Source organism: Plasmodium fragile (genome assembly GCF_000956335.1).
Source record: "Plasmodium fragile strain nilgiri unplaced genomic scaffold supercont1.48, whole genome shotgun sequence".
Lineage (NCBI taxonomy): Eukaryota > Apicomplexa > Aconoidasida > Haemosporida > Plasmodiidae > Plasmodium > Plasmodium fragile.
In genome coordinates this window covers 49,565-70,096 of record NW_012192628.1, presented here as the reverse complement: position 1 = coordinate 70,096, position 20,532 = coordinate 49,565, and the positions used below count along the sequence as shown (strand labels likewise).

Sequence of the window (20,532 nt, the reverse complement as noted above, 5' to 3'; positions counted from 1 at the left end):
TTCATTTTTTTTTTTTTTTTTTTTTTCTCACTCTTTAACCATTGCGCCATATGCATGGAGAGCGTGCACTGGCAAAAATTACGTTGACGCAGAAAATTGGTAAAATGTGTCAACGTCTGGCCCATGGGGGCGCGCGACAATCTTTGTGATTTGTGCAGCACGGACGGTGTGGTGGTATGCATGCGGCTGCGAAAATGTGATGCCCCAATGATGTGCGCACAGGTGTAGGTATAAAAGTGTGAACATGAACTGGAGGATATTCTTTTGCGTTGTGTTCTCTGTTATCGTTGTGCTCTGTTATCGTTATGCCCTGTTATCGTTATGCCCTGTTATCGTTATGCCCTGTTATCGTTGTGTTCCCGCGCGCATGCTGATTCTTCACGTAGTACGTGCGAACGGTTTGAGTGCGCGGGGGTCATGTATATTTGGGCGCAGTTAATTGGGGATTCCGCCATGCCGCCGTTTCGCCACTTCATGTGTTCACCGCTTCAACCTCTTCACCGCTTCCACCCCTTCACCGCGTTGCCAACATCACCGCTGCACTATTCCTGTTTTTTTTTTTTTTTTTTTTTTTTTTTTTTTTTGTTTACTCATTATATAACTTGGCGTCGAGCGGAAGGAAGAATTAAAATAAAATTGCGTCAACCTACAAAGCGCACGCATGTGCATCCGCGCAGAACGACATACATCGCCGCGCGCAACACATTGGGCAATTTTTTCTCCTGAAGAAGAGTCACGTTCGAAGGCACAGTGGACTGTATCTCGTGTTCAGAGGGGCCTTTGTGGGAAGACATCGCGGCCGAGTAGGCGTTGAAGGGAACGAGAACAACAGGGTCACCACGACAACGAACGGGTCATCACGACCAAGTGCACGCCGCACCCGAGCGGAGCATACACACACGCACATTTGCGCAACCGCCGTCATTACGCATGTGTACGTTAAGGACACAGGGACCTACAGGATTTGGCGTCCTCTGCGCGCGGAAGTGGCTGCAGGTAGCTCTGACAACGTGAACGGGTGTAGCGGCGGCAGAAAAGGGGCGAACGGAAAAAAAAAAAAAAAGGAGCAGTGGTTATACCCACCTAACGGTTGCACTGGAGACGCAACACCGAGGGGGGTCCCGTCACGTTAAAGGAACGGGTGGTGGGGGGTATCGCTCACCACGCCATTTACACGTTTGCGGCGTCGCTGCGCCCATCACTGCCCCCCCCCACTGTTCACCGTTTACTCCCCGCCGCCATGCCGTCGCTCAAGGAAGAGGTGCCGTTCGAAAGCCGAGTCGCCGAGACGCACAAAATCAGAGCCAAGTACCCGAACAGAATTCCCGTGGTGTGCGAGAAGGCCAGCCGATCCAACCTCCCTGAGATTGAAAAAAAAAAATTTCTAGTACCCATGAATATGCTAGTTGGTGAATTTAAGTTTATCCTTCACCAGCATATAAACCAGAGTGCATATGGAAACAGCATGAAGCTGTTCAGGGAGAAAACCATTTACCTGTTTGTGAATAATGTGATTCCAAAGACAGGGTTACTGATGCAGGAGTTGTATGAAATGTACAAGGACGAAGATGGGTATCTGTACCTGGAGTACAGTTGCGAGAGCTGCTTCGGTTAAGCAGGGGGGCGGCCTCACAAGGGATAAGCGGCAAGGATGTACCATGGGGCAAGCGTTGGGGACACCCCCCCAACCAACCCTTGTCTAGTTACCACTGCAACAGTGCGTTGCGCCTTCACCACTTATGTGTAATATGTGGGACGGGTGTTCTCTGCTGCACCCCCGGTTCTGGCTCCACATAAAGGGATCACATTTGAAAAGAGGAGAAGAAGCCAAACATAATTGTTTTTACCCCCCAAGCAGATATTATACAGAGATGAAAAGTCATTTTTTTTTTTTTTTTTTTTTTTTTTTTTTTTTTACTCTCTTATTTTGAGTAGCCTACAGTTGCCGCTTTACACACGCAGGATGGCGAAGGACCAATTCGTTGGACTGTCCCCCCCCCCACACACATGTAGCACCTGTGTAATATTTATTTTATTAATTCTTCACATGGACAGGTAGGAGTTGGTCCTTGGTCTCGACAGTCTCCACTTTGTTCGTCTCTACCCTGGACGTGTATGTGAATTTTTGCTCCCATTTTTGGGGTCCATTTGGGGTTCATTTTGTGACCCATTTTGTGGCCCTTTTTATGGCCCATTTTTGTATTTTTCCTTCCCCTGTGCGGCGCCCAGCATCCCATCCTATGGCCTCCCGCACCTCCTTCTCTTCCCTTTCCCTTCGCATTCACCCTGCGTGTGCATCACTCTTGATTTGTCCTTCCCCCTTTCCCCCTGAATGAACTTTATTTTTTAAGTTTTCATTTGCTGTTAAGTAGACTGGTCATTGGCTCGATGTGGTCACTTGTGGGATGCATCACCGAGACGCGGATTCCCCAATGTGTTATCGTCCTGACTGTATATTGTAGGTGTCCCCCAGCCACCACCACCAATACGGAGTTTGCCCCTTCCGTCGGGGGTGGAGATACACATGTGGACCGCTTGGCAGCTTATGCATACTCTCCCCCTTTAAAATCGCGTCCCATGTGGATGTGCTGTTGGGACATCACAAAATGGTTTGCTCATCATTTGGGTAGGAGTGAAGTTAAGTTGAAGAAAGGGAAAAAAAAAAAAAAAAAAAAAAAAATGGAAAGCTTGTCACATTTCACAACATGGAGAAGCGAGTAATCCTATCTTGTGAAACCCAACTTGGGAGGTGTAACCAACGTGTTGACATACGTTCACGCTTCGCCCCCCTGCCGGTGTCGTTTGAAGGCGGCACTCCTCCGTGCATCACAAAAAAACAATTCATATGATGTGCACAAGTGGAAGTTGTAGGGGCAACACTTCACTAACTTTGCAGCGCAAGTGGGGTGTGTGTGGGGAGCCCTTTTTTTTTTTTTTTTTTTTTTTTTTTTTTTCTCTGGGATGGCTATATCTCGTGGTGATACGAAGGTGGCTACTACATCTATTATAACGCATTTGCGGGTACTTCTATATGAGCACTCTTCTCTTTTCTTTTTCCTTCCTTCGTGTTGATGCTACGTTTAGCGCGAGGACCTATTTTGCGTTCAAATAATGCAGAGCACCTCGACGAGAAGGGGTGACGATGGGGGCACTTCTTAACACTTCTCAATTACATGCCCCCAATTGATGATCCTTCGGCTTCTCCTACACTCCATCCTGGTTACGCACTTGCTCAGGTCGGAACGAGTCGGACGTGGAGATGTGGTAGAGGTGAATGTAATAAAAGGTAGGCCCAGATGGAGGACCCCAAAATGTTACATAATAAAGGGAGGCCTAAGGAGGAGACTGTTCAAGGGGGGAATCTCCCCCTCGGTAAAAAAAATAAATGCATGTGGAGTGACTCCTCTGAGTAACGAACCCTGCAGTGGTGACCACACTAAACCTAATGAACATTACGAAGAGCACATTCGAACAGTTTGTGAAGAATTGAAACGAATAACTGGCAGGGAGGACAAGTTGACACATCTGATGCGAGAAAATACAAACGTTTGTACAATGAAAATTGCTGAACCCATGGACAGGACAGAGTTCACCTTAGGGGATAAATCACAGTTGGGCTTTGCACGGAGACACTATTTCATTAATGAGGTCCGGGAGGGAGTCCTTTACAAGTATGTGGAAAGGTGCAACTCTAATTTGTACTTGGCTGTGGATGTAGTCGAGGCGGGACAAGAGCAGAGCACAGAAGTGCATTCGAGTGGTCCCACCGGTGAGCAGTCCATCCCTGCAAAGGGACACTCGGGTGGGAAGCCCCATTGGAGGAGCATCCTTGGAAGGAAGAAGTTTTTAATCACCGTCGATGGGTTCAGTGACAACATCGTCTTGTGTTGCTTCCTACGGGTTCTTCTACGGGGCCTCAACAACCTGGATGTGGCAAGTTTTCTCAACATGGGGTTTGAACGAATGGTGAAAGAGTTGAGCTCGCTCTACACCATCCACGTGAATGGGGAGCACATCGTTGGGCATGTGATGGATCGAGTGAGGCGATTCGTACAGCGACTCAGCAGGGGTGTGGCAAAGCCAGCGGTGAGCAAGCGCGTGTTAGGCCGTTCGTCCTGCCGAGCAAACACGCACATGCGCGGACACATGCGCATGCACCAGTACCCACGTGTGGCCCACATGCTCAGTGGAGGGGTCGACTCCTTAATGGCACTGCGCTTGTTGGAGAAGAAAAAATTTCACGTTCACAATTTCTTTCTTCACTTTGCACACCAAGACTGTAGTAAGAGTGACCTCAAGTATGTGAAACAAATTTGTGAAAAGAGAAAAAATTTATTTATTATTAACATTAATGAGGAGTACACTGAGCAGGTGCTCATCCCCATGTTGCGTAGCTACTCGGAGGGACAAATTCCTAACGCTGACGTCATGTGCAACGAAAAGGTAAAGTATAATTTGCTTATGAAGACGATGAGGAAGCTGTGCAGGGAGAGGGGTGGTGGGTGGGACTACTCCTACGTGTCCACTGGCCACTACGCCATGATAAGCACAAACGATGAGGCGAATGCGAATAGGTTGTTCAGCGGGGACTTCCCCTTCGTGGGTGATGGCACAGATGGGGGGAGAGCAGGGCGAACTGTACGCAAGAGGTATAAATTAATTGTGGGCAGGGATGAAAAGAAAGACCAGACTTTCTTTTTGTCTTCATTCGCAGAGAAGCAGCTTTCTAAGTTTCTGTTTCCGCTTTGCCTGCACACAAAGAGTAACGTTAAGAGGCTCATGGAGGGCAGGGAGGCAGGGCAGTACAATCACAGGGAGACACGCGGCTTGTGTCTTTACGGGCGGGTGGATATGCACTCGCTGCTGGGGCTATACTTTGGGGGGGCAAGTGGTCAAGTCGAGGCAGCCACTAACACTGGGCGCGGGTTAGAGTGGGTCCAGGACCAGCTGCGCTCTCCTGAGTTCCGGTCCTTCCAGGAGAAGCACCTACCATCCTTCAGCTTGCGCTTCAAGAATTACATAATAAACGTGGACGATGGAACTGTGCTGGACACGAATGACGGCATCCATCTGTACGCCATTGGGCAGAATAAGTACATAACAAATTATTTACACCAACTTTATACTTCCACACGAAGAGGTCGAACTTGTGAGAAAAACTTTATATCCTCATGTCAGTGGACAGTCGTGTACAAGAAGATGTTGAGACGTGCCAGTGGCAACGTTAAGGAGAATTTCATTTACGTCAGCCGTGATTATGCGAGTAGGTCGTTTCGTTATCTTCGTGGGCGGTGTAGGTTAGGGGACTTTCGCTGGGTGGCCTCCGCCCCGCCCTCCTATCTGCTGGACACAGTGCAGCTGGCACGGTCATCATTGAAGGGAGCAGCACGGTCGGCAGTGACGGACGCAGCAGGTACGCCGTTCACCGTATCGCCCGCCACAAACAAACTGCGACCACGAGTCATCTTCGTTAAAATACGCAACAGCGAAGAGATAAAGGAAGCAAGGATCGCCCTGGATGACATGGGGCAGACGGCGTACCTCACGCTGAAGCAGAAGGACATAGGACTGTCCCCCGGACAGATCATCACCTTCTACCTCCCATTCATTGTTAAAAGGAATGGACAAACCAAGTATGTGTACTCCCTCAAGAGGGGAAGAAGCAGGAGGGGGAAGCAGCCAGACAGGCGCCTCTTTTTCTACTGCCTGGGGTCGGCACGAATTATAAACCAGTACTTGAACCGGGGGCTATATCAGCGACTGATGCAGATTCACAGGCGACACCATTTGCCCCTTTGGGGGAGAGAAGCACAGTGCGGGTTAGTCCATTCGCAAGAGACGTTACAGTCGTGATGATGCTTTGAATAGACACCATTTGAGCACCTACAAGGTTTTATACGAAATGATTAACCCTGGGGACAGGTGTATGTACAGGTGGTTCATGTGGAATTTTTGTAGGGTGTCTTAATTGGAGTTGGGTTGGCGCGAAGTACAACGCCTTTGCGTGGGACACACGGCCCCCCCCTTCATATGAGACACCATAACTTGCACGAGCGGCGAGCAACAATATTTTTTTACGTTACGTCTGTCGGCAACTGGTGATGGTTGCGTTTTATTTGCGCACCTGTGGGGAGTGTGTCTCCCAGACGTTTTTTTTTTTTTTTTTTTTTTTAAGTAAATTTTTTTTTTTTTTCTCATGTGTACATAATAATTATGTGTTGTGTCATCCGCGTTAAATGTAACTGACTCCCTTTGTTCATCACACACTGCTCCATTTTGTTATACCACACTTTGATGGCGCTCACCCCCCAACGCTTTCTTACATGCGCCACACAAGCATTGTACATGCGTTTGCAGGGAGGCCGCAAGTTCGTGGCAACACCTTTCTTCTGTGGAAACATCTGCACCAGTGAGGCGGAAAAATACCTCCGCTTAGCCACCTGCAAGGACAACAACAGAAAGAAAAAAAAAAAATTTTCAAACAAAATGGTCGAATTGTGCAGTATGCCACAAAAAAAAAAAAAAAAAAAAAAAAAAAAAAAAAAGGGGGCCCCCCCCCCCCCCCCACCTCAGCAATTGCACCAGTGCAAAAGGCGTACACAACCGACGCATGAGGTCCATCTTTATTAAAAGCATTACAAACACGAACCGTTACAGAAGGGAAGAGAAATAGCGCGAAATGAAATGAAACACAACGAAACGAAACGAGGCGGACGAAAGGAAAAACAAATTTTTTTGTCGGTATATTCTTCACCATTTTGAACAAGTGCAAAGAAAAAAAAAAAAAAAAAAAAAAAAAAAAAAAAAAAAAAAAAAAAAAAAAATGATGAACTACCCGTTTGACACTTTTGTTCCCCTTTACGTTCCATTTTAAACTTTCATGTGGACAAGGTACATGTGCACATGCCGGGGGACACTACCTACAGGGATAGAGCAACCTTCACGGGGCGCTTCTCAGTTGAACGTCCGTGGGTAATTTTTGTTTTTCCCCACTCTGTGTTAGCTTCCCTTTCTGTGTGTAGCTGAGACGGTGGGTTGCGTGACATTAATATCCTTTTAAATGAGCGGCGTTGAGGAAGCCCCCGTGGACGGTGTAGCGGCCGACCGTGGGAAGAACGAGGAAGGCGACACTGTTCGTGATGATGTACGAAGCGATGTGCAGGTGACAACCCTGGGAGGGGAATGCAGCGAGAGGGAAGCAGTTCACACAGACGTGAAGCTTGAAGGAATGGAGGACAAGGCGGCAATGAAGGAGGGGCACGACAAAGACGAAGAAGCAGACGTTGCTGAGGCAAACAACCCTTTGATGCAACTGCAGTTATGTGGACCCCCCGCTATTCCCCATGGGGTCGCGTCCAATGGGGTCACTCCCAACGTGGCCACTTCGAAAGGGGTGAGTTCGAACGCCGGATGCAAAGGCACAACCAGGGGAAGCGTGGACTACGCCAAGAACACGATAGCAAATGCGAAGGAGATCCTGCGGCACAGCGACAAGTGCGTGATGAGTGAGTCCAAGTTGGGGGCAGAAGAACTGAATGACATCGCGGAGATTTTGCACAGCAAGGATGGTGAGATGGCGTCGGTTGGGGGAAGGACGCTTGGAAGGAAGGCAACGCATGGAGGCGGTGCGGCTGCAGTTGGTCACGACCCCGCGGGCGATACGACAAATGTGGATATGACGGCCCTGTTTGAAAACTCCAATTCCTCCCTGCCATTCATCCTGAAGGGCATTTCAGACACCCTAGACCATATCCTTTCAGTGGACAAAATGAAAAACAACAATAAAACTCAGCTCATACAAGTGGTGCAGAATGCACACATGCTCCTGAGGTCGAATTACAACCTCGTCCTCAAGTGTGACTCGAATTTAGCCATCATTGTAAAAAAAATTAAAAGATTGTACAGGCTCTACAGGAGGTTAGATAGACCTGCACGTATGTCAACCAAGGTGCAAAAGGTTGTTGAAGAGGTTACAGAAGTATTACCCATTGGACGTAACGACATGGGGGAGGTTCCCTTCACTGGGGATACTCACAGTGCTCATGGTGGTAGCTCCATACAAGGGACATACCCACATGAACAGGATGGAACGAGAGTTGTTGACAAACCAATTGAGGAGGCTCCTACGAAAGAGGATGATCATACGAATGGTTGTGTTCAAGGGGGGGACAAAGAGGTGCACACAAATGACCTTTCCAATGTTGCCTCATCAGTTGCATGTGGATACGGTTGTAACGTTGGGGAAGCCAACCTACACGTGAATCCCCCATGTGAGGAGTTGAAGCCTGATGGGGGAAAGGGAAACGACAAAGAGACGCTTCTCACAGAGGGATCGCACGTGGAGACCCTTCTCGAAGCCGTAGTCCCACCTGCAATAACTGTGGGTGCGGACCAGGGGCTTCCACACGCCCACCGTGACGAGACCACCGTAAAGGACTGCCCCCAAGGCGACACGCAAGCAGATAGCAACTGCGTGGGCAAGGAAGAGTGCCCCCTGAGTTCCAAACAATTAAGCTACGCGTTCGTTAAGGGTGAGGACGGGCAAAGTTATAAAAATCTCACGAGCATTGATTCGAAGTCGACCGCCATGTCCAACCACAAGGACGACGCGGGGTCGTCCATTACGACGGAGGGGAGAAAAACAACGGAGGAAAGGAAAAAAAAAAAAAAAAAAACGCAACGGGAGCTAAGTGGAGGGAACGAGGCAGAAATGCACTCCGCTCACACTGGACACCCCGCGCGGAATTCAAGGAAGGAACGAAACAAGAACAAAAAAAAGGAACGAGAAAAAAAGAGAATCCTGCGTGAGCTAAGCAGGCTGAACTCGCTGTTCTTCTTTACATTCAACCACAAGGGGGATATTATAAACTACCTGCACAGGGAGATATGCTCGAACATTTCGCAGTTTGACGCAGCATACCAGCTGTATATGTCCAAGTAGGTGGTCCCTCGACCAGCGCGTCTTCAGGGCAGGTGGGGTGTGCAAGCTGGATTGCTCACTCCATCGCTTGCCTGTACGGGGGGGGACTGTACCTTGTCCAATTTTTTCGTCTCGCTGGAGATGCCTTGTTCGCGGTAAGCACCGTGTGACGGGTTTATCTCCCTTTTTTTTTTTTTTTTTTTTTTTTTTTTTTTTGACCCAAACAATTGTTATGTTAACTGAGGTAGTCTGTCCCAATGGATGGAGGCACACTCCCACATGATTATTAATGCTACTGCAGTTGTGTCTGCCGTTATGTGGAGGCATCTTACCAACAGGGTTTTTGTCCCCTCGTGTGGGACGTGGCCTCCCGTGGGGCATTACGTTAACGCGGGCCGTTGCCGCCTCACAAGTTCATGTAGCGCAGTATCGTGTTGGAGATCTGCTGGGAGATGTTCTTCACGAAGGCAGAGGCATCCATATTGTTCATAACATTTTTTCTTCTCTTAGAGTTGTAAACATAGGTGGTGTAAATGTCTTCGATGTTCCCGAGTTCCATTTCGCACAGCCACATGTCGAACAGGATGTGGTGCATGAGTTTTTTGGACTCGTTTTTGTGTCCCTCTGGTGAGTCCTTTTCATTCTGCGTGTCCCATTCGTATGGCGGACACGAATCGGTTTGTTCTTCCCGTTTGAACAGTTCTGGCATTCGCTTTTCACATGTTGGCCGTTCACATGTTGGCTGCTCATACTTTGGGTGTTCATCTCTTGGCTGTTCCGTGTGTATATCGTTGGATCGGATGTAGTAGTTATCCCCCCCGTAGCGACCGTCCCCCGTTTTGTAAAACTTTCCCTCCAGCGTTCTGTACACATCTGTGGTGCACTTCCAAATGTGTTCCAAGGAGAACCCGATGCTGTTCCCCCCCTTTGGGCTCGGCTGCTGCTCCGACTCCTCCTTCTTCAGCACCTTCACCACATGCATAATGTCCTTTTGAACCTTTTTAATTTTCTTGTCAATGCGGTTATATATTTTTACTATTAGTTGTAGCTTAAATTGGTCTGTGTCTTCCTCAGGTTCACTTTCATGGTTCCCTTCCATGGGGTTGAAACTTCCTTCTCCCAGTCCTTCTCTTCCTCTTCCTGCTCCTCTGCGACGTCCCGCTCCTCCTGCCATGTTGTGTGTCATTCTCTTGGCTACCTTGCCATCATCGCGAATGTTTAAATTTGTTTCCTTGTTAAGTGTATATACTTCTGGCAGGGTGACATGGGGGGAGGAGCTACTGGAGCAGGTTTCGTTTTGCTTCTCATCGGAGAGAAGACCCCTCCTTCTCCTCCTCCTGCTCCTTGTGACTGGGTTCTGCTTCCCTTCCTTATTACCCCTCATTTTGCCTCTAACCGTGCAGTGGTAAATGGGGGGGGATTTTCTGTGTGTTGTTGGGGCACTCTCTGGGTCGGTATCTTCCTCTGGGGGGTCGCTCTCATTGCCAAGACGATCAATGCCTCCCCCTTCGTGGTGGCCAATCTGCCCTAAACCACCACCACCACCACCACTACTACAAGCAGCCCCACCCCCCAAGTCGATATCCATTTGGTACTCGTCAATCTCCTTTTCAATTAAAACCCTGTACTTGTATGCCTTTTCCTTGAGGAGATAAAATTTGGTCTTTATCTGATAGAGGTTATATTCCGGGAAGACTATAAGTTTATATAGATGAAATGATTCAAGGGAGCACATCTCCTCTTCTGTGTTCACTTCCTTCTTCGTTGAAACATTTTTTTCTCCTTTAAATTCGAATAGCTTGTTGGATTTGGCTTCCCCGTGATGAGGGGGCCATTTCGAAGGGTCCTGGTCTCCACAAGGTATAGCAAATTTACAGGGTGCAGAAATTCCACAGGGTTTACATTTACCACAGGGTCTCGATTGTCCATATGGTCTAGACATTTCATAGGGTCTAGACATTTCATAGGGTCTAGAAATTTCATAGGGTGTGGACGATCCACACGAGTTGACCTCTCGCTGATCGATCCTTCCCACGTCAAAATCAGCTCCTGTATAATGTCCAATGGTATTTGACCACTCACGTGTAATTGTGTTTTTCCCTCTTGCCCTTTCATCTGAGTGTCCTGCACTCACATGAGACAGCAAGACGCTGCGAGTGGTCTTCATCCTCTTCGCGCGGAACATGAGAGCCCTGATGGTGGTGACCCAGTAATTAAACTCCTGCAAACTTTTACAAGTAAGGGTTACCTTTTTTTTTTCATTCATGTACACAATGGAAAAGGATAATCTCTTCAAAATATCTACCTTCAAATTTTCTAGCATGTCTTCATGCACCAACTTGACCTCAAGACTGTTGATCGTTGTGAAGTAAATCTTGCATTGTTCATCTGTCTTCCTGGACGAAAACCATTTAATAAAATTTAAATCCTTACTTACAAAGAAGAAACGTAAGTGAGGAATGCTATAGACGGTATGCTTGAGTAGGTTGCTTCCTTCCTTTGTGTATTCTATGGCTCTCAACACTTCTGGGAAGTTCAGAGGGCTCATGAGTTTTTCCTGCACCTGCTTCTTCCTCTTTATTAGGTATTCCTCATTTGGTTCAACATCTCCCAATGCATGTTGTTCATATCGTTCACAAATTTTGTAATACACATGGATGTTTCCTTTGAGTATTATTTTTTGTATATTTTTTTGTTTCTCCTTGAAGAGGTTATCTTCGCTGAGTCTCTCCACACGTGCGAGATAAAAATCCTCATTGGCGATGTTAATACAAAAGTTGTGTAAGCATCGCTGTACCTCCTTCCTTTTCATGCCACGCTCCCAGCGGTACACAAAGGGTTTGTTGTCATACCAGAGGCGGCACATATGGGAAGGCGGAGCGGAGGAAGACGCAGGAGAAGCGGTTTGAGAAGCGGTTCGTGAAGCAGTTGGTGATACGGCCTGTGCAACATTCGTGGGGTGAGAACCCCTCACTGGGTGAATAGTCTTCACTGGGTCTACCGCATCCACGTGACCTGCTCTAGCATTCGAGCTACACCCACCGGAGTGGCCATTTTCCCCTCTGTCTGTCCCTAAAATGGTGTCCTCCTGGATGCTCTTTAAAATTTGCTCAATGGAATTGGTCGAAGGGAAATTATCCTGGCTGCTTATCCCCGTCGGTCCGCTTCTCTCAAATTGGGCTGGTAGCGTACATCCATATTCATCAGGACGTAGTTTTCCTGCCCCCTTTGAAATGGCTCTTCCGATTGAACTTTCGGTATGTAATCCACCACGCTGTGTGTGTAGCGTGTTCTCACTTGGCTGCTTGACCATCACTTGGACCCTGTCCTGAGCCTTCCTACAAAAGTAATCATCATCGTGGGATACGTTTGCCTTGTTCACCTCATTCGACTCACTGAGTGATGGTGAGAGCTCCTCCGACGGGCATTTGTAAATACTTTTGAACTCCTTCTCGAGATTAGCAAAGTCTATGGTTGCTATGTTGGCAATGTTTGCAAAATTTCTATCCTCGCTATTCTCCTGGTCAAAGGGGCCGTCCATCTTGAGATCCTCTTCCACGGAGAGAGGCTCCTCTGTGCGCTTCTTCGCGTCCTTCATTTTGTGAGCGCATCAAATGAGCAATGAGTGGTAGGCGTGATGGTATAGCAGTGAGTGGTGGGCGCGGCACCAACGTGGGAAGACGACCTGTGCGATGACTACGATGTAGCTTCCCTCCGAAGGCACCCTTTAATAATAATGGCCTTTTTTTTTTTTTTTTTTTTTTCTTTTTCGCCTGAACGGGTCAGGTAAATTCAAAAAAAAAAAGGGGGTTTTCCAACGCACGCATTAACACCCGCGTGTAGGACTCAGGCCCATTGGTGTGTTACGTCTTAGCAATTTTTCTCTGGGTCAATCACGCGTGGACGGGGAACAATGAAACAAGCAATGAAACGAACAATCAAATGAACAATCAAACGAACAGTCAAAGGAGCTGTAATAAGAACGAGAAAATATGTGTGCACACATAACTACGCAAATGGGTTGAATAGCATGGAAAGCACCTGCGTAGCAAAGCGGAACAACGCAACGGGTAAGTAATTATTTCCGCATTTGACTCCCCAAAGATATACACCTCGTGATAAAGACAACGACAGTGCTTATATCGAGGGTAAGTAATGGGTGAAAAATGTGTGCTGTTTCAATGAATGGGGTGACAAAACTGCTTGGGTCAGTAAAATCTTTCTACATTTTTTTTTTTTTTTTTTTTTTTTTCTTTGCGACGCGTTCAAGTTGTTTACACGATGTGCGTGTAGCGGAGAGGTGAGTACCTAATGGGTGGGCGAAATGTTGATCATTCACTTCCTCACCTATGAAAGGGACTGAGAAGCGCGGACATGCGTAGGCCCTTCTCCTGCCGTTACATATGTGAACATACGCGTGGTTAGGGGAAAGGGGGGAAAAAAGAAAAGGGACAAATGGTGAATTAGGGATGAAATGAACTGGAGATGAAGTGAATTAGGGCGATGTGAATTGGCCCATGTGATGTAACCTTAGGGTTATACAAAAGTGTACCCCGTGGGTGAAGTGCAAGAATGAGGAAGTCACCTCCGGTGGTGTAAGCGTTGCGTTCGTTTTCATCAATTGAGTGAGCGCGCAGAGAGTTCATTGTCATTAAACTTTCAACCACGTTCTCATGAGGTTGCGCGAAAATGGCCGTAGCATGTGTACACTTTGAAGCTCTCTACAGCTTTTTGCACGTAGGAATAATATATATACATATGAAAAGATGCACGTATGGAAAAAAAAAGGTCACTGTGCTTATGCGCATTTTTGGCGAGTGCAGCCGCGGCGCTCCGTTTGGGCAAGCATAATTCGTTCCGCTTAACAAGGGTGACGTAAAAAGCAAACTTCAGTGAACCCTAAGCCACCGCAACCCACGCGTGCACACCAAGAGATGGAAGGCGTATTTGAAATGTGTGCATGGGTAGAGAATGAAAGAATTGCTAACATTCATATGGGGATATTTTCCCTTTTTAGCCATAATGAAAAAAAAAAAAAAATTTATTTATTTATTTTTTTCTCAATAACATTTTTTGCGGAGAAAAATGGCTAACAGGGAAGTGAAGAAATGCCCAGGAGAAATAGATGACGCTTATTTTTGCGACACCATGAGGAGGGAGCTCAAGGTAGGGAGAGACAATGACAGGACAATTGTTCGTTCATATAAGGGTGCTCTTTATTATTTCGGCGGTGTAAACAGCAGCGCATATAGGGGAAGGCAAAAAAAAAAAAAAAAAAAAAAAAAAGGGGGGAAATGAGAGGGAGGCACTTCCCGCCAAGCTACCATTGCGTTGTTCTTTTCTCTGTACCTAGAGCCGACTCACCTGCCCAGGGAGCATCTCAGGCTCGTTATGATGTCTGCTTAACAAACACATGTCCATGGTTGAGGATTTTTTTTTTTTACCCATGTCGCTTCCTCCTTTTTTCCCCTTTTGTCCCCCAAAGCTGTTGACAGATGAATACAAAAAGAAGACGCACAGGAAGTTCTTTTTAAAGTGCATCCTAAAGACAGAGCTCCTTGTGATGACCATTTTTTTGGCTCCCCTTTTGGCGTGCTTGTTTATTCTCAAGGGTATGGCAGTGTCCTTGGCTGCATCCTTGACGGTAGCTTCGGCTGCGGCACTGTGAAAGTCGAGTCACGGGCGCGTGAGACGAGGTCGCTTGCCTCTTCATCGTTTAGCAGGTCCCTTTGCAGCCTTGGCTGCACATCTCCCCATACTACCATTACACAACCCCACTCTGCAGACAACGACGTAATAAGTTCTCACTACCTGACTGCCTTGTTCGTACTCATATCGTTGCTGCTTCTACTGTTCGTCTTTCTGTATTACGAGATTGAGGATGCCCAGGTGTGTCCAGTGGAGAGTTGCGCAAGCGTATTGCATAAAAAGGGACATTGCTGTTAAGTACCGCCATACGGGGGAGGCACAAGTGAAGAAAGGTTTCCCCCTTGGCCTCACCTACATTCGCGAAGCCCCTGCACATATTTCCCACGTGTGCTCTGTACATTCTCTTCACACACTGGAGCATGTTAGCACACTGCTAGGTCTCCCTCGTTCTCCCCCCCTGCAGACGAACGCGTTTTTGAGGAAAATAAATGAAGCTGCTAAATTGTTGTCACCAAGGAGCGTCACCAAGAAGAGGAAGGAAGACGATGGTCATTTGAATTATTTGTCCAGCTCTCATTTTATTTTCATTCAGAGGAACAGGAGATGGGAGCTGCTGCCGACGAACCTGGTAGGAATGCAGCGGCTCAGTTGTGGCTTCGCTAATCGGGTCACATATCGACCCCTTTATCGACCCACTCATCGACCCATTCGCTTCCCCCCCCACCGTGCAGCTAATCAAGCAGGACATCTTCCTGCTGCGTGCCGGGGACCTTATCCCCTGCAGATGCGTAGAGTACAACATGGACACGTGCGGTATGTCCGTTGCGCTAATCCTATCTTACATGTTTTTTTTTTTTTTTTTTTCCGACTTGGCAATGTGCACCCGTTGTGATCACCCTCACTGAAGTGGTCTCCACTGAACCCCGTCCCAACCCTGCAGCGTACGGTAGGCGGTACGAAAAATATGAGGTGTTCATGCCCATGGACAAGGATCAAATTAGCATGAACCTGTTGACGAGGCACGCGAAGGACGACAAGAGGGACTACCTACCCTCCTTCCACCTGTACTCGTTTGTGGCACAACAGGACGTGTCCATATGTACCATCAAAAAGTACATGCAGGACTCCACAGACCAGAACAAAATTTCGAGGCACAAGGGTAACCTGAGGAATGTGATCCTAACGGAGAAGATACACACGTTTTACCTGTACACGTGGGCGGTCCTCTTTTTGGTGTCTGTCGCGGCGGCGTCCCTGTAGTAAGGCTGCATGAGTGGGTTACCTCTAACGTGGGTTACCTCTAATCGAGGCCACCTATAATCGAGGCCACCTCTAACGTGGACCACGTCTAATATGTGTACTCGCTTCTTTCCCCGCGCAGCTTCCCCCACATGAAGAGCCACGGGGAGGAGGTCTCCCACTTTGTAACTATGTACTTCCTGCTGTACAGCGTGCTGATGTCGATGACGATGCTGCCCTTTTTCCACAGGTAGGGTTGTGTCACGGCGCGGGAGGAGCAGCGAAGTTAATTGGAGGGAGAGCTGGTTTAGAAATACCGTGTACAGATAACGCTATACATAGTTGCGAACCATTTTGCGTTGCTCTTCTAATACACACCCCCCTGACGCCCTCCCTGTGAAGAATATTCTCTGAACTGATATACGGATACTGCTCCTCTTTGAATCTGATATATGAGAGTTATTTTAAGGACGAGATGAATTACGAAAGAGATTTTTCTTCTTCATTCGACTTTTCCACAACGACAGAAGACACTGCCTATGCGAATAAGAAGCGGTTCGGGTTGTTCTACACTCTTAAGAGCATATTTCTTCTAATCATTAAGGTGAGACTTCATTTGCGAGTGCTCTTCCCGTGGTTCCCTTTTGCCCATTTGTGGGACGGGGGTAAACACATATCCTGGTGGCAGTGCTCCTAGGGGAAGGGAAGTTGCCTCGAGTAAATGTAAACCTACTTACTACCCCACGTATCGAAGTGGCTGCACCTTTTTTTTTTTTCTCTACTGCGAGACATCCCCCCGCCGCTTCCACACACATGCAGGGCATAAAAATTGACAAATGTTACCTGAACATTCTAAGCGACTGTTCCGTGTTGTGTTTTTTAGATAGCAGCGGAATTTTACTGGACAGCAATCACAGTATTAAGGAGATCTGTTTGTACAATTGCATGAGCTCGAAGAAGGAGGCTCCGTCAAGCTCGACCATGATGAAGGGGGTACCAAATTACCACAATTACATTCTCACCGTGATTGATATCCTTATGGACAACAGGAGCATGTATGCGTATCAGAGAATTAAAAACCGCAAAATCCTTCACTCCCTTTTTTTGCTGTCCTACTACACCCAACTTCCTAAATACGTGAGGTAAGCTGTTTTTTTTTTGGGGGGGGGCTAGTTAGCGGCGGCTAGTTAGAAGCGGTTACGTACACACCATCTTGCTGGGGAACGCGTTCCTACTACTGGCCTCCTGTTCATCTCTCCTCGCTTCTGTCTACCCCCCCACGAACAGACTGCTGGACGAGTTCCAAAACAACATCATGAATTACATGAACCAGTTGGACTACAGCCACCTCTTCATTTGTCTCTGTGACATTGGTAACATATCGTACGCCTATAACAAGTTTGTCTTCCACAAGTGAGTGCGCGCGGTGGCCCTACCACACGGTTTCGCTGTTACGCGGTTGCGCTGTTACGTGATTGCACTGTTAATCGTGGCTCTGCTACGCGGTGGAAGTGTCATGCGGACCGCTGCCCTCCCCCTGATAGGCTCTTCCTTTGTGTGGAAAACAAAAGCAGCTACGAGCTGTACAAGAAGAAGAAGAGCGAGCTGAAGAAGCACAGGAAGACAACCGGGGACGATGGAGAGCTGCCATACCATGTGCACGAGCATGGCGAGAACGGGCAGGCCCTGGGCATTAACATCTACGACGCGGTCACGTCCAGGGACAACTTTGTGTTTGCCTTTATCCTGTGCGAGAAGAAGAAGGACAAGTACCACCTCTTCCTTAAGGTGGGTGCGGTTCCAAGTCGCATGCAATAATGTGTAGGAACGGGCACACATACCCATCTTGTCATCCGCATCGCTACACAAATCGCCATGCACACTGATGTGCGGTGCCCCTTTCCCCCCCCATACGCAGGGACAACTGGACGCGCTCGTCAGCAAGTGCATGTTCTACTACGACGGGAAGGCCATTAAGAGATTGAAGAGGAGGAAGAAGAAGGTGCTTCACATTCTTAACATGCAATGGATTTCCTCAGGTGTGGCGATGATCAGAGTGCATACGTTATGTGCGTGTGTTGGTCTCCCTCTTCCGCGTTAGCCCCTTTAACCCATCACCCTTCTGCCGTGTTAGCCACTTTAACCCATCACCCTTCTGCCGTGTTAGCCACTTTAACCGCTTTAACCCGTCTGCCGCGTTAACCCCCCTGTGCAGGAATCGAGAGCATATGCTTTGCATACCGACCCCTGAGCACGGAAGAGAGGAATTACATGAAGGACAATTTTCAAAAGAACATATACCTGTTAACCATAAACAAGCGGAAAGTGTACCATTTGAGAAATTTTTACAATGAGAGCCCTTTCCCTGTGAAGGGGAATGAAAAGTTCCTATCACACTTGCTGTCGACGAGTATCTTCATCGGTAAGGCGGGTGTAAAGGGGTGTTGCACATGGAGCATAGCATGTCGCGGTAATAGTACACCACTGCCCATACGTCGCTTCGCATTCACCACTTCCCCTCCCCCTGTTCAGGCAACTCCGCGGTGAAACTCATGACGAACAGCGAAATTCAGACGAGGATTAACGACTTGTACAATGTGGGTTTACTTGAAATGGCGCCTTCGTGGTGTGCACAAGGAGAAGTGCGTGGCGCGCCTAACACAATGCGTTGCCATTCCCTATCCCTATTCATCGCTCATCACTCGTCACTCGTCACGCATCACCCATAACTGGTCACCGCAGGCAGGAATTCGCTTCGTCCATTTCAGCAAAACGGATCAAGCGAACACGAGGAACGTATCGAACCTGTTGGGCATGGAGACAAACTGGAACACGTCCATCTCTTTGAGTCTCAATGATAAGTGAGTGGACTCACTTGTGCTTCTGGCGCATTCGAATTGTGAGGGGTGCTTCTTCTTTTTTTTCTTTCGCAACCATTCTATCACCTCGAACTAATTGGCATATGTGTGTATTTTTCATTTCCTGTGTGCAGGTCTAGCTTCAAAAACAGGGACGGGAAGGTCGTCATCCCGAGTGGTATCAACAACATTAAGACACACATCCAGGAGGTGAGAAAAAGAGAAGCACAATTTGTATTCACCATACGTTTATTTCCATACTTACGTTGGTGTGTATATTTTAGTTTTACCACGTGTAAGCATTCACATTTGCGTCCTATGCCCCCTCTTTCTTCCCTAAAAAAAAAAAAAAAAAAAAAAAAAAGGAAAACCATAGACAACATTCCTTTGTTAGTCTAATCCTATTTAGGCTGCAAACAATTCAACACGGACGAGATGATCAAAATTTTGCTCGTAAGTGGGAGTTTTCTCTAGCCAGCGGCGGCTAAGCAGAGACTGAGAAGCGGCCGAGCATAAACTGGGCACCGGGAGAAGCGTACCCAAATGAGATGTAGGAACCCCATTGACAGAAAGACATGACAACAGCGCACCTCTTCCCCTCCCGCCTCCCCACAGGAGAACAACGAAATTATAACCTGCGTTGGGAACAGCCTCAACTGCTGCAACTTTGAAGTGTACAGTCTGTGTAATTACTCCGTGTCGATTCTGCTGCCGTACAATAACTCCTGTAAGGATTGCCAAGGGAAGAGGGAGAGGAACACTCCATTTGATGAGCTGTCCACAAAGGAGAACCCCATCATCTCGTATGCCTCCTTCGTGAATACGTTGCCTTGTAATTTGATCATTGAAAAGAGTCGACTGGGTAGGTTTTTACTTGAACAAGTGAAGCGGGGCGGCACAAACTGTCTGAATGGATGGTCGTCCCGGAGTCTCCTCCCTTCACTATGTAGTACACTGCGACGTCACTTCTAACCACTTTTTTTAATCCCTCTTTTCGGCCTTGTCCCCCCACAGACCTGTCAGAAAACATAATGGAGGTGGTTTACAAACTATTGAAGAGTTCAAGGATCCACAAGAAAAACGTGTCGCTGACGATTTTTTTTTTTTACTTCTACTACTCCCAATTGTCCTTCATGTTGTTCATCGTTTCGGTGTTCTTTTTGCCCCCGCTCATCTCGGTAGGGCCACATCCCCTGAACCACAGTTGCACGCTACGCCTCCCTTCCCACTCGTTTAATATGACTTGCCTCCATGCCCCCCTCGTACAGGTCATGGACTACCTGCTGTTCATCCTGCTCATAATACCCCTCCTGTCAATCGCCCTCCTTGGCAACGATAACAACAGCACCATAATGAACGAGATCCCAGATAAAGTCATCACCCGGGAGTTCCTGCTGAAGAAGCTGGTAGGGCGGGCAGCGGTGCCGCGGCGCAGCGGCGCAGTAGCGCTGAATTCATCTCACCCCTTCATGTGGCAAAGACAACAATTCGTTGAGGCAGAAAGGTGCACCGCTACGCTTCAAGCATCATACATATAACACACCCATTTGTTTAACTTTTCTCCCCCACGTGGCAGCTCTTCTTTCTTATCAGGTGGATCCCCTACATGCTCTTCTGCGTCACGTTGTCCATTTACTATGTACAACTCATTAACAACAAATTTGCAGGCAATTACATTTTGCAGTCTGCCCACAGTGGAGATATTTTGAATTCATTGAAGAAAAATTTCATGGCGGACGTGACACACCACTGCACGCAGAGTGGGCACCTAAGTAGGCATAGGCTTTTGCGCATCGAGGGAAGGAATGAGACAAATTGTACCAGTCCGTCTGGCAGCAGCACCGGCGTAGAAGTGGTAACCCCGCC

General features: G+C 47.7%; 5 protein-coding genes across 5 annotated transcripts; 4 read left to right on the top strand and 1 right to left on the bottom strand.

The window, feature by feature from the left end:
* Positions 1–1,240: 1,240 nt before the first annotated feature.
* On the top strand, positions 1,241–1,615 carry AK88_03864 (uncharacterized protein; the record flags this gene model as incomplete). Its single annotated transcript, XM_012481474.1, has 1 exon — positions 1,241–1,615. One exon carries the CDS (start codon positions 1,241–1,243, stop codon positions 1,613–1,615), a length of 375 nt encoding a protein of 124 aa, XP_012336897.1.
* Positions 1,616–3,186: 1,571 nt separating this feature from the next.
* AK88_03863 (uncharacterized protein) lies at positions 3,187–6,673 on the top strand (the record flags this gene model as incomplete). The annotated part of the gene is made up of 2 exons (XM_012481473.1): positions 3,187–5,819; positions 6,574–6,673. 2 exons carry the CDS (start codon positions 3,187–3,189, stop codon positions 6,671–6,673), a joined length of 2,733 nt encoding a protein of 910 aa, XP_012336896.1.
* A 387-nt stretch (positions 6,674–7,060) lies between these two features.
* AK88_03862 (uncharacterized protein) lies at positions 7,061–8,941 on the top strand (the record flags this gene model as incomplete). The annotated part of the gene is made up of 1 exon (XM_012481472.1): positions 7,061–8,941. One exon carries the CDS (start codon positions 7,061–7,063, stop codon positions 8,939–8,941), a length of 1,881 nt encoding a protein of 626 aa, XP_012336895.1.
* Positions 8,942–9,326: 385 nt separating this feature from the next.
* On the bottom strand, positions 9,327–12,518 carry AK88_03861 (uncharacterized protein; the record flags this gene model as incomplete). The annotated part of the gene is made up of 1 exon (XM_012481471.1): positions 9,327–12,518. The coding sequence occupies one exon, from the start codon at positions 12,516–12,518 to the stop codon at positions 9,327–9,329; it is 3,192 nt and encodes a 1,063-aa protein (XP_012336894.1).
* A 1,487-nt stretch (positions 12,519–14,005) lies between these two features.
* On the top strand, positions 14,006–20,516 carry AK88_03860 (uncharacterized protein; the record flags this gene model as incomplete). Its single annotated transcript, XM_012481470.1, has 21 exons — positions 14,006–14,086; positions 14,406–14,532; positions 14,706–14,809; positions 15,033–15,197; positions 15,301–15,382; positions 15,510–15,828; positions 15,951–16,058; positions 16,211–16,412; positions 16,628–16,950; positions 17,096–17,221; positions 17,353–17,596; positions 17,727–17,847; positions 18,024–18,230; positions 18,341–18,405; positions 18,551–18,669; positions 18,801–18,876; positions 19,282–19,528; positions 19,681–19,844; positions 19,935–20,072; positions 20,243–20,438; positions 20,503–20,516. 21 exons carry the CDS (start codon positions 14,006–14,008, stop codon positions 20,514–20,516), a joined length of 3,228 nt encoding a protein of 1,075 aa, XP_012336893.1.
* Between the last annotated feature and the right edge of the window lie 16 nt (positions 20,517–20,532).